At 40.8% G+C, this 14,608-nt stretch overlaps 1 protein-coding gene across 1 annotated transcript in view; it reads right to left on the bottom strand.

The window, feature by feature from the left end:
- The window catches only part of LOC144888947 (guanine nucleotide-binding protein G(s) subunit alpha-like), a 40,110-nt gene that overhangs the window by 17,125 nt on the left and 8,377 nt on the right, over nucleotides 1-14,608 (bottom strand). Inside the window, exon 4 of the mRNA XM_078768722.1 lies at nucleotides 10,796-10,916. Within this exon, the coding sequence (XP_078624848.1) occupies nucleotides 10,796-10,916 (121 nt within the window). The remainder of the gene's footprint in view (nucleotides 1-10,795; nucleotides 10,917-14,608) is intronic.

Here is a 14,608-nt window from a genome sequence, read left to right as displayed (position 1 = left end):
TGATTCGGATTATTTTAACCCTCATGTTACATCACATTGTCAATAACAAATTAATTGTTTTTCTTCTGACTCTTGATTTATCTGTAATAATTACAACATCACTGTAATGTGCTCGTTTTGGGATAAAGAGCCTTAGGAAGCTGCCAACTTCACACTGCCCCAGCAGGCATTAATAGAAGAACAGAGCAGGCACATTTGTACAGAATGCAGAGCAATGAGTGTACTTATATTATATAGTAGGTTACACAGTGCACAATCGGCTTTATTTTGACCCCTTTCTCTGCAGGCAACCTTGACAGCCTCCAGAATTCCTGCAGTGCCCTGTTTAAAGCTGCTCCTGCTAATCGGGGGCTCGAGGGGCAACGGGTGGCACGGAAATACCACACTTGAACCCCTACCGGTAACTTTTAAGTAGTCCATTGATTCCTGCACATCCTTGGCAGCTCAAGCTCTGGTCTCTCACTCAGATGCCTATACCACAGAAGAGTAATCCAATCACAACTCCATATGTAATAAATACACTCGCAAACAAAATCACCGCTCGCATAGCATACATGCAACCCCAGCCTGGTGTTGGCTTCGCGGTTAGGGTGCCGGCTTGGGATCCTAGGATCCTGGGTTTGAATCCCGGTCGATCGCTGAATTAATGCCAGGGGAGTTGACTCAGCCTGTCATCCTTCTGAGGTCGGCAAATTGAGTACAAGTTCACTGGTAATTCCCTGTGTGCAGCAAGAGGCAACTAACAGGGTTGGTGGCAGGAAGGGCATCTGGCCATAAAACATTGCTTTAAAAGGGGGACCACGGTGCCCGAAAAAGGCCAACCCCTGCTCTGTGGGGAAAAACTGGCCTCTAAAGGTGGTTTTGTATTAAACTTACAAACAACCCTAAACACCTAAACACCTAAACTTACAAACAATCACACTGACAAACATGTAAAACCTGCACTCACAAACTTATACACGCACAAACAAAATCACCACTCGCATAGCATACATGCAATCACACACATTATACAAACTCCGGAACTTACAAACAATCACACTGACAAACATAAAAACTGCACTGACAAACTCCTACACATACAAACATACAAAATCCTACAATCACAAACAAAACACTGACACACACAAACATACAAATGCTTGCACTCACAATCACACTGCCAAACATAAAATTGCACTCACAAACTCCTACACACACAAACATACAAAATCCCACACTCAAACAAAACACTGACACACTAACTTACAAATGCTTACACTCACAAACAATAACATTGACAAACATAAACATCGGGGCAATACCCCTGGTGCTCACATGGTCACAGTAGACTGCACCGACTAAGGGTATTTAAACCAATTTCTATGCTTGCTAGAAGATAGGGCAGCATGTACAATCATACTAACATAATCACAGGACCTTAAACAAACAAACCAAACATTACCTATCTTGGGCGGAATCCTCCCGCCCACCCCCCCCCCCCCCACTCCCACCCCTGTATTTCCTCAGACCCCAATTTTTCAATGCCTTGAACAAGCATTGGTACATCATGGACAATGAAGGTTGTGGTGAAGTTTCATGAGAATTGATGATGTAGTTTCTGAGAAGAAAACAAATACCTATTTTGGGGGGCAACCCCCCCATCCCCCTGTAGATCCCCAAAGGGGCAGACTTTTTTTAAATTCCGTGAACAAAAACTTTGGTACATCACAGGCGATGAAGGTTATGGTCAAGTTTCATCGAAATAGCTTGTGTAGTTGCAGAGGAAAAAGCAAATTCCCTATTTTGGGGGTTCAAACCAGGATCTACTTTGACCACCAGTAGACCCCTGAGACCGCGATCTTTTTAATGCTGTGAACAAACTTTAGTCACAACATAACAAATATCATTTGTGCAATATTTGGTCGCATTCCCTTCAGCGGTTTCGGAGAAGAAGTTGCAAATGTTTACGGACGGACGGACTGACTGACTGACTGACTGACTGGCTGACTGACGGATGACGCGCCATTGCATAAGCTCCCATGAACTTCGTTCCAGGTGAGCTAAAAAACTACATTCACAAACTCCTACACACACAAACATACAAAATCCTACACTCACAAACAAAACACTGACACACACAAACTTACAAATGCTTACACTCACAAACAATCACACTGACACACATGTAAAACCTGCACTCACAAACTCCTATACACACACATACAAAATCCTACACTCACAAACAAAACACTGACACACACAAACTTACAAATGCTTACACTCACAAACAATAACACTGACAAACATAAAAACTGCACGCACAAACTCCTACACACACAAACATACAAAATCCAACACTCACAATCACACTTACAAACTTGTAAAAACTACACTCAAACTCAAACACACACAAACATACAACACAAGAAGACGTCATGCGGAGCATGATACTTGAAAAATCCGCCCCCCACCCCCAATAAAAAAAATTCCATTAATACAGCAAATTGTCCATTTCATCAAGATTAAAATTGACAATCTTGATCAAAGCTCAGGTCAACAGGAAGAAAAGTGACGATTTTTCAGATGAAAAATGATGATTAGGTTGACCTTGAGTTGACCTTTGACCTTTTGACCTCGAAAATAGTGAGTTTCCCTATTTAGTGACTCAATGTGCAAATGCTGTTCAATTTTCAAGTCAATCGGATGAAAATTGAGGATTTTAAAAACTTGGCCTATGTTGACCTTTTGGCCTATGTTGACCTCAAAAATAGTTGGTGGTTGAATTCAGTGACCATATATATAAATCCTCTTCGAATTTCAAGTCAATCAAATGGAAATTGGTGATTTTAGAAATGCGGCCTATGTTGACCTTTTGGCCTATGTTCACCTAAAATATAATTTGTGGTTGACTTCAGTGACCAGATATGCAAGTCATCTTGAAATTTCAAGTCAATTGGATGAAAATTGAGGATTTTAGAAATTTGGCCTATGTTGAACTTTTGGCCTGTGTTGACCTTTTGGCCGATGTTGACCTCAAAAATACTTAGTGGTTCAATTCAGTGACCAGGTATGCAAGTTCTCTTCAAATTTCAAGTCAATCGGATGAAAATTGAGGATTTTAGAAATTTGGCCTATGTTGACCTCAAATTTACTTGGTGGTTGAATTCAGTGACGAGATATGCAAGTCCTCTTCAAATTTCACATCAATCGGATGAAAATTGAGGCTTTTAGAAATTTGGCCAATGTTGACCTTTTGGCCGAGGTTGACCTCAAATATACTTGGTGGTTGAATTCAGTGACCAGATATGCAATTGCTCTTCAAATTTCAAGTCAATCGGATGAAAATTGAGGATTTTAGAAATTTGGCAAAGTTGGTGATCTTTGGCCTATGTTGACCTTTTGACCTTTTGGCCCCAAAAACAATAGGCTTCTCAATTGGGACGACCTATACAACTTGGTGAGGTTTCGTGACGATCGGTTTAGAATTGTGAGCTGCAGGCCAGTGACAAACAGACAAACAAACAGATGAAAAATCGGTCAGAGACCGAGGACTTGCCGGAATTTACTTTTTTATCGGCCATTTCGGACAAATATGGCGGTCGAACCACGTGACCGATGACGTCATCATTAACATATTTTATTCCCCATGGAGAGTTCTTTACAATGAGCCATGTCTCAATTTTTTCTATTCAGCACTTTCGGAGATGTGGAGGTGCAACGCTTTTCAGTTTTTCCAAGATGGCGGCTGAACCACGTGACCGATGACGTCATCATGAACATATTTTATTCCACATGGAGAGTTCTTTACAATGAGCCATGTCTCAATTTTTTCTGTTCAGCACTTTTGGAAATATAGTGGTGCAAAGTTTTGCCGTTTTTCCAAGATGGCGGCCGACCACGTGACATATGACGTCATCATTAACATATTTTATTCCCCATGGAGAGTTCTTTACAATGAGCCATGTCTCAATTTTTTCTGTTCAGCACTTTTGGAAATATAGTGGTGCAAAGTTTTGCCGTTTTTCCAAGATGGCGGCCGACCACGTGACATATGACGTCATCATTAACATATTTTATTCCCCATGGAGAGTTCTTTACAATGAGCCATGTCTCAATTTTTTCTGTTCAGCACTTTTGGAGATATAGTGGCGCAACGTTTTGCCGTTTTTCCAAGATGGCGACCGAACCACGTGACTGATGACGTCATCATTTACATATTTTATTCCCCATGGAGAGTTCTTTACAATGAGCCATGTCTCAATTTTTTCTGTTCAGTACTTTCGGAGATATAGAGGTGCAAAGTTTTTCGGTTTTTCCAAGATGGCGGCCGAACCACGTCACCGATGACGTCATCAATTGGGCACAGTCTATTCCAGGGCAAGACCAATATGTGTGCAAAGTTTGGCGATTCTACGTGCAACGGTGTAGACGCAGTGCTGCAAACAGACAGACAGACAGACAAACAGACAGACAGACAGACAGACAAACAGACAGACAAACAAACGAACAGATCAACATACTTGCCGGAAAATTTTTCCGGCAAGTAACAAACAGATGAAAAATCGGTCAGAGACCGAGGACTTGCCGGAATGTACTTTTTTATCGGCCATTTTGGACAAATATGACGGCCGAACCACGTGACCGATGACGTAATTATTATTTTTTTCTGAACTAATTTATTCCTAGATTATGCTCAAGAAATTTCATCTTAATCGGATGAAGTTTTGTACTTGTTGAATTATGACCTCATAATAGAGGCACCAATGACTTCATCATTAACAGATGTTATTCAACATGGAGAGTTCGTTACAATGAGTCATGTCTCAATTTTTTCTATTCAGCACTTTTGGAGATATAATAGAGGTGCAAAGTTTTTCGGTTTTTCCAAGATGGCGGCCGAACCACGTGACCGATGATGTCATCAATTGGGCACAGTCTATTTCAGGGCAAGACAAATATGTGTGTAAAGTTTGGCGATTCTATGTGCAACGGTGTAGACGTAGTACTGCAAACAGACAGACAGACAGATGAAAAATCGGTCAGAGACCGAGGACTTGCCGGAATGTACTTTTTTATCGGCCATTTTGGACAAATATGACGGCCGAACCACGTGACCGATGACGTCATTATTATTTTTTTCTGAACTAATTTATTCCTAGATTATGCTCAAGAAATTTCATCTTAATCGGATGAAGTTTTGTACTTGTCGAATTATGACGTCATAATGGAGACACCTATGACATCATCATTAAAATATTTTATTCCCCATGGAGAGTTCTTTACAATGAGCCATGTCTCAATTTTTTCTATTCAGCACATTCGGAGATATGGAGGTGCAAAATGTTTTCGGTTTTTCCAAGATGGCGGCCGAACCACGTGACCGATGACGTCATCATTATTTTTTTTCTCCACCAGTTTATGCCGACATGGCGCTCAAGAAAATGCATCTGATTTAAAGAAGTTTTGTACTTGTCGAATAATCGAATTATGATGTCATAATGGAGGCCTTGGGCCTAGAGAGTTAAAAATTGGGCACAGTCTATTCCAGGGCAAGACAAATATGTGTGTAAAGTCTGGCGATTCTACGTGCAATGGTGTAGACGTAGTACTGCGAACAGACAAACAGACGGATGAAAAATCGGTCAGAGACCGAGGACTTGCTGGAATTTACTTTTTTATGTGCCATTTAGGACAAATATGGTGGCCGAACCATGTGACCGATGACGTCATCATTAACATATTTTATTCCCCATGGAGAGTTCTTTACACTGAGCCATGTCTCAATTTTTTCTATTCAGCACTTTCGGAGATATAGAGGTGCTAAATTTTTCGGTTTTTCCAAGATGGCGGCCGAACCACGTGACCGATGACATCATCAATTGGGCACAGTCTATTCCAGGGCAAGACAAATATGTGTGTAAAGTTTGGCGATTCTACGTTGAACGGTGTAGACGTAGTGCTGCAAACAGACAGACAGACAGACTAGAAATCGGTCAGAGACCGAGGACTTGCCGGAATGTACTTGTTTTCAGGGGTGTTGGTTAGAAGGGAATCGGATAATGTTTGACAGAGTTATTAGTAAAAAAACAATTTTTGACCTTGAGTTTGACCTTTCAAGGTCACTCAAGGTCAGGTCATGGTGCCAAATGAAATGTCGTGTGTGACTTCCTATATGTCCGTAACAGTAAGTGTATTCATATCTCATGTACTTTTAGAGTTATAATGGTTTGAAATATATTTTAAATGAAAACTTGACCCCCCCAATTTCACCTTTTGGGTGACCTTGAGCTTGACCTTGGGCCGAAAGAGTTAAAAATTTGGCACAGTCTATTCCAGGGCAAGGCAAATATGTGTGTAAAATTTGGCGATTATACGTGCAACGGTGTAGATGTAGTACTGCAAACAAACAGACAAACAGATGAAAAATCGGTCAGAGGGCTTGCCGGAATATACTTTTTTATCGGCCATTTTGGACAAATATGGCGGCCGAACCACGTGACCGATGACGTCATCATTATTTGTTTTCTAAACTAATTTATTCCTAGATTATGCTTAAGAAATTTCATCTTGATCGGATGAAGTTTTGTACTTGTCGAATTATGACGTCATAATGGACATACCTATGACATCATCATTAACATATTTTATTCCCCGTGGGGAGTTCTTTACAATGAGCCATGTCTCAATTTTTTCTATTCAGCACTTTCGGAGATATAGAGGTGCTAAGTTTTTCGGTTTTTCCAAGATGGCGGCCGACCCACGTGACAGATCACGTCATCATTAACATATTTTATTCCGCATGGAGAGTTCTTTACAATGAGCCATGTCTCAATATTTTCTATTCAGCACTTTTGGAGATATAGAGGTGCTAATCTTTTTGGTTTTTCCAAGATGGCGGTTGAACCACGTGACCGATGACGTCATCATTAAAATATTTATTCCCCATGGAGAGTTCTTTACAATGAGCCATGTCTCAATTTTTTCTATTCAGCACTTTTGGAGATATAGAGGTGCTAATTTTTTCGGTTTTTCCAAGATGGCGGCCGAACCACGTGACCAATGACGTCATCAATTGGGCACAGTCTATTTCAGGGCAAGACAAATATGTGTGTAAAGTTTTGCGATTGTACGTGCAACGGTGTAGAGGTAGTGCTGCACACAGACAAACAGACAAACCAACCGATCAACATACTTGCCGGAATCTTTTCCGGCAAGTAACAAACAGACAGACAGAACCACAAACGCAACCGACCAATATACTTGAAAAATCTTCGATTTTGCAAGTAATGATGCTCTCAAAAACAAAAAAAGTGACACACACAAACATACAAGCCCCTACATTGACAAAGACGAATGAAGAAGAGTACCAACATCACCAATGTAAATTCTTCCACATCCAATTAAAACGCCAGCCTTTTGACAGATTTTTAGAATTGAACTACTTGGTCTAATGTTTCAGTGTTCATTGACTTTCAAAATTGGCAAAGAAAATAATAAGATGATTAAGGTACAGTGCCTTCAGGAAGTATTGACACCCCCCGACTTTTTCTCCCATTTTGTTGTGTTTCAGCCTGAATTTAAAATGGATTAAATCGAGATGATTTTTTGGCATTTTTGGTGGATCGACTCGGCCTGTTCATCCTTCTGAGGTCAGCGAAATGAGTACCAGCTCTGGGGAAAACGACCCAGCCATTGGAGGATCATGTAATGGCCACCAGTCCAGGATTGTGCCCTCTCGCCAATGAAACTGCCTTGGCAGCCCAATGTGCCTGATGGCATGAAAGGAATGGCCATTATTATTATTGGACAGACAATAATGCAGGACCAGACAGCCTCAGGCAAGGATGTTACTAACTCAGCTTATCCTGTGGATACTTGAGCCAACAACACTTGATCTTCATGGAAATTTCCCCCTGCAAGTACGAACCAGACTCCACTCAGTTTACCATCCCAGTCCTAACAAGTAGATTGATCTGATGCTCAAGTTTTGAAACGGTTTCTTCGACCCAGTCTTCTCAAGCAAAGTGGTCAAAGCAGATTATCCATTACGCATTAACTTTCACAGATTAATTAACGCCATTGCTGGAAATAATCGGACCTGCTCCAATTTAGAGGATCACCATTCATGGAACGACCATCTACAGATCGATCGACAAGGTGCCATCGACATCCTATTATGGACACAAAAGTTTTGTAATGCTTGCCCCATCTCCCCCACTTCCTCCACCTGCATGATGTCATATACATTGCTCTCCCCTTCTTCCAAGCGCTTTATCCTTTTCGTTCCCTTCCTGCTCAACTCCGCTACACGAGATCCCTTTTCTTCCCTATCCTCTTTTCTTCCCTTCATTTAGAGAATTTTTTTTGCTCAATTTAGCTCCCAATCCTGTTTCTAACCTACCCCTACTCCCCCACAACATGTTTCATCATTTTGCCTTATAGTACCAGAAAAACTCTGTTACTCATCCAAATTTAGTACTTACACATGGAATGGTATACCAACTCAACAAGAAACCTCTGAGTTAGTGTATTTACTGAGATATAGATCAGAACATGCCGAGATATTAACCAGAAATGCTGTTTAGTTATCCAGGATCTAAATAATCACCCTGGCTACAAAAACACAACAAGCATCACCGAAGGGCCTCCAGCACTACTGGGAATTCAGACGAGGGGATAAACCTTAACAGTCGGAACATTGTGGTGAGCACTGTTATACTTATCCAATTAATGAGCATGCATGACTCTTAATTACCAATATAAGAGAAACTCCCGTGAGATAATCATTCGGTAAGACCATGTTTGTACATGTATGGTACACTTTCCCCTGCAAGGCAGCCCTATATCTTACCTCGACTGTACTCCATCCGCACATTTAACCTTCATTGGACGCCTTCTCAAGATCCATCCTGCTATGTCACCAAGAAATATCTCACAGAATGCGAATTTTACATCAACTGATGAACTATTGGTTTCATCAACTGTTGATAAAAGATATGGTCACTACCATGAGAAGCAGAGTGGGACTTTGCTTCCCACAGCGGTGTTTAGATCCATGTATTTTGCTTGATCCCTCCTGATTCGCTCTGGAGAACATGTGGGATCTTGGTGTAGAAGGCAAAATATTTTGCTTTTAAGTACAAGTTATGAAAATGAAGTTACTACTTGTAGCCATGGCCCTCCCACAGGCAGGCAGCAGCCTCTTCGCTCTCTGCAGACCTTCAAAAAAATCACGAGCTGATCAAACACTTGGAATATGTCTTTCAATCCTAACAACTTCCACACTTTCACTCTCACTCTCCATCTGTCTCTCTCGTTCTCTCTCTCGTTCGTTTTCTTTCTTTCTCTTTCTCTTTCTCTTTCTCTTTCTCTTTCTCTTCTCTCTCTCTCTCTCTCTCTCTCTCTCTCTCTCTCTCTCTCTCTCTCTCTCTCTCTCTCTCTCTCTCTCCCCTGTCTGACAAACCCTTATATCTACTTTCTTAACAATCCTCTTGAGGAAGTTCAGCCATTCAAAGTGCTGCGTCTCACGATCATTGGAATGTCCCATGATCTTGCTTGGGCAAACGACATTTCAACATTGGCCTCCAAAGCCACCCTCTGACCAGGCATCCTCCGCCATACAAAGTCCTTCCTTGGCACATCTGAACTTCTATTCACATCAAGGCCTTCATCGAGAGCTTGATGGAGTACTGCTCCCCACTTTGGGCTGGCTCCCCTGCCTCACACCTTGCTTAGCTTGACACTGTGGAAACCAAGGCCTTTACGATCATTGGAATGTCCCACGATGAAGCTGAGTATATGGGCCGATCACTTCGCCATTGCAGGCAGGTCAGTGGTCTCTCTGTCTTCTATCGCCTCCTTTCTTGTTTTGCACCCTCTCCTCTTTCCATGCTCCCCCCCCCCCCTCCCATCCCCTCGGTTTCTGCAGGGCTCACATGCTACCTTATAGTATTAACCCAACACGGTACCCAACCGTTTTGGGCACCGTGTTGGGTACCGTTGGATGCCTACGCCTGTGTACTCGATCACACGGTACCCAACCAACGACAAAGGTTGGGTATATGGTTGACGGTCCACCATCAACCCCTTTTTGGTGAAGCTACCTAAATCCAGGATCACTGCTCAGCTCCACTCTTTTGTTCAACTTTTTCCCACCTGTGGAACCAACTTACACATCCTCTTCAATCTCATTTTCCCTCCAGTTCTTCAACACAGCGGCTCACCACCATCTCAGATAGTCCCCAATCCAAAACCATTATCATTTCTACCCTCATTAACCCCCTCCCCTGCCCTACCTCAATCCCTTATCCTTCCAAATTTCCAGTTTTCCCTCCTGAGAGTTTCCTTCTGTATCCATCTGGTCCACCCCATGCATCTTCTCCTGCCCCACATTCCTTCCCACACCCATTGTTTGTCTAAGTCTGCCTCTGCCTTGGCCTTCGGCTCTGCTGTTGGTGTGCCCCCATCTCAGGTGGTCTTTTTGTCCTGTTGTGTCCTGATCCGTTCAGGGTACTAATACTAGCTATTCCATCAGCCTCGACTATGTATACAAATTATTTATAATAATAGTAATTTTAAAAACCTCGTGATAAGGTGCACAGTCATCGGAGATGCCAAGATGAGTTGCCTTACAAGGTATTTCAAAGCAGCAAGAGGAATTAGACTCATCAAGTGCAACACTGCCCTAACTATTTACGCTACCAAGTCTGGTTATCAGTACTTTTGTTGACGGGGAACTTAAGCTCATTTCTGGCACTACATGCTGTGTCCTCAACGCTTAATACTAAGTCACTGTGGTGAAAGACATGCTCACCTGTTTACCCAAATACCCTTGAAAAGCTCCTGTGACTCACGCAGTCGATTCTGGCTCGCATCCTCCATGAGCACCATGTTGTAGCTGCTGCTGCTTACCACAAAGATGATGGCTGTCACATCTAGGGTAGGCGTAGGCATCAAACAGGTGCAATATGTTGCATTACAGCCTCAGACAAGTCAACATTAAGATTCATTTTGGCTTTTACTATGGAATAAGTCCCCTCTCCCTGTAACCTTCCAAAAATGTATTCCATACCGTATTAATCATTGTTTAACTGTATCTCTACATGCTGCTCGAGAACCTACATCTCTCTCCCTCTCTCTCTACGGAGGAGTTAATAAGGTGTGTGATCTGAAGAATTCGTCTGGGGTTAAGTGAAAACCTACTGGGTTGGTGGCAACCACAGTTGGATCTAAATCTGTCCGATTTGTCGACCAGGTTGTGGGTGTAGTTATTAGGAAAGTTAGACAGCTAAACATTGACTGGGAAGGTGTGGGTATCATTGAGGATCTTCGTTCAAGTTTCCCTGGAACCAAAGGGCTCCTACTTTTCAGTGGGAGATCGAACATATCCCCCTCTTCATCTTGTAACTAAGGCTGGAATTTGTGACCCCTCTCGACAAAGAAAAAATGTATCCCTCTCTGGGAGAACACGAATAGATTTGTGGTCAGAGCGGTTAGGGTTGGGTCCTCCCTCTACTACACTTTGGCCTCCTATGTATACCTTACCCATACATGGTGTATTAGCGGATATACAGTGAAGGTTGGCACACTGGGCCCTCCCCTCCAATATTTTTGGTCAACAGTTCGCTGTCACTAACTCGTTCTTTCTGTGATTAGGATGACTTGTTTCACCAACGATGTTTTCCTTCTAATTATCTGCGCCACCAATGGTGGGCGGAAGTAATGTTTTCACACCTGTCTGTTTGTTACTTGGTTAAAAAATAAATAAAAATTGACAAGTATGTTGATCACTCCGGTTTGTGTGTGTGTTTGTCTGTCCGCTCACATATACTTGCCTACAGGTCACAATTTTAAACCGATCTTCACAAAACTTCACCAAACGCTAGAGTTCGTGGTCCGACAAAATCCTATATATTTTTGAAGTTAAAAGGTCAAGATAGACCAAAGGTCAACCACTTTTTTTCAAATTCCTAAAATCCTCAATTTTAATCCGATTGACTTGAAATTTGATTAGGACTTTCATATCAGCGAACTGAATTCAACCACCAACTATTTTTGAGATCAACATAGGTCATAAGGTCAACATAGGCTAAAGGTCAACCACTTTTTGCAAATTTCTAAAATCCTCAATTTTTATCCAATTGACTTGAAATCTGAATATGATTTGCATATCAGTTTACTGAAACAAACCACCAACTATTTTTGAGGTCAACATAGGCCAAAAGGTCAACATAGGCCAAATTTCTAAAATGTCAATTTTCATCAGATTAACTTAAACTTTGAAGGCGATTTGTATATCAGTCAACTGAATTCAACCACTAATTATTTTTGAGGTCAAAAAGATGCTTTACTGAGTGCCATTCTACTTTGTTCTGTTTTGCCAAGTGTCACTCTATGTGTGATTTTTCATCTGTCTGTCTGTCTGTGAACATGATATCTCAACAAGTTGTAGACGGATCCGTACCAAATTTGGTGGAGAGGTTGGGTATGTGGTGAGGATGAAATGCTTGTATTTTGATGAAGATTAGGATCCACATTTGGATACGAAATTTTTTAAGTGATTCTTTACCATTGTGAGATAGGGAAAAACACGATTTTCATGATGTTTCAAAAAGTTGCAGAAGGATTATGACAAAACTTGTGTCTGTTCGGGCCATAATCTTTTTATCATTTGAGCTATTGTCATCAAATTTTCAAAAAGGCTTTACTATGAGAATATGAAGATAGGCAAATTAATAATTTGGTCAAAAGGTCAAAGGTCAGCATCACATAAAATCATCATTTTTTATCTGATTGACCTAAATTTCTCAGGATTTGCATATTGGGACACTGAATTCTTTCACCTATCAAAAGCTAGGAGCCGATATTTTTTGATATCACAAGGTCAAAGGTCAGAGGTCAATGTTGTGTAAAATCGCCAATTCTCATCCGATTGACCTGAAATTTTAAGAATTTGCATATCAGGTCAGAATTGGTTCACCAATCAAAAGCTAGAAGCTGATTTTTTTTTTTTTAGATCTAAAGCCCAAAGGTCAAGGTTGCATAAAATCATCAATTTTTTTTTTTTTTTTTTTTTTTACTGCTTTCGTTATGTTGAGCATACGGAAGAAGAAGAAGAAGAAGAAGAAGAAGAAGAAGAAGAAGAGGAAGAAGAAGAAGAAGACATCTGAATACAAACAGACGTGGTCGCGCTATGCATTTCCAGACGCTTTATAGTTTCTATTTTCAAAGGGTTTGTCTCAAACACGACTCAGCCTAGAATTTTGTATTTCTTGAGTTATGAAAATGTTAAACTTTTTTTGAGAGAAAGTGGTGTATTGGCAATGCTTTGTGTTCTGTGGATGATATAAAACTGATAATTACTTTGTAATCTCCTTAAAACTGTGATTTGTTTTCTTTTCTTTCTTCTTCAAAATGTTTTTGTTCTTATTTTTCCCCTCTATTCCTATATTGCTTGTAAATATGTATTACACCGTGTCTTTGAATTTTTACTGACGGGTGAATTGAATCTGGCGGGTGTCTTCTGATACCGCAGGGAGATGGATGCCCCAGCCTTGCACAATCCCAGGTCACCTGTGGGCAAGGTGTAGTACATGACAGCCCCCCTTACCAGGGTAATGGTCCGCAGCCATGCGGTTTAAATGGCAAATGGCTATGCACATCTGGTGGATGAGGTTCCAGTCGACTCCAACTGCACGGGCGGAAGAAGGTGAATTCCCCAACGGCCAGCAGAGAGACGGAGAGGAGTGGCAAAAAGCAAACAAATAGGTTTTTCTTAAAGGGAATTTTGTGCTGAATATGAATATCTTGTTTGTGTTTCCCAAAATTGCCTAATTAGGTCATTAATTAAGGTCAAAGGTCAATAAGTGCAAAATTCAAGTTTTCACAGAAATTGTTTTATTTTTAATATTCAATACAGTGGTCAAAAAGATTTTCCAATATCTATCATATTAAGCCATACATTGCATGTCAAAGATTTGAATTTAATGGAAAATCTGAAAGAAATTTTCACTTCTATGGAGAATATCTCCGTAACGGTTGACCTTTCTACGGAGTGCCATGTCAGTCGATTTCCCTTTGATGTTTCATGTCAAAATGCACCAGTGAAAAGAGTATATGGCATAGCATCATTGTCTAGGTTCAGGGGAATGAGACTTTGTTGTTTGTTTTGCGAAATTTGCATAATTAGCCACCAATTAGGGTCAAGGGTTAATTAGTACAAAATGCGAATGTTTATGAAATTTTCGTAAGGTCCTATTTGACGTCCCCTAGATGAATTTACAAGAATTTTCGACATATCATTCAAATTAAACGTCATATTATGTGCCGAATATTCAAATTAAATGAAAAATGTGATAGGAATTCTTGATTCTATCGCCAATATCTCAATAACGGTTCAATTGCCAATATCTCAATAACAGTTCAATTTTGGTCGCATGGATTTGTCTCTTTTCCAACGTAGGCCACCAAAACTGATTTTGGTTTCCTCTCTATATATGACAACAATATATCTAACAATATATTAGAAAGGAATATGTCACCTTTTTAATATTTCTATATTTTATATGTATATTTCATCCCCTTAAACCAACACTGATGAAGTGTCAAATAACCGTATTGTGGCAAT

Source organism: Myxine glutinosa, unplaced genomic scaffold, assembly GCF_964187855.1.
Source record: "Myxine glutinosa unplaced genomic scaffold, kmMyxGlut1.1 SCAFFOLD_182, whole genome shotgun sequence".
NCBI lineage: Eukaryota > Metazoa > Chordata > Myxini > Myxiniformes > Myxinidae > Myxine > Myxine glutinosa.
Note: the sequence above shows the minus strand (reverse complement) of the source record. Positions and strands in the feature narration are given on the sequence as shown.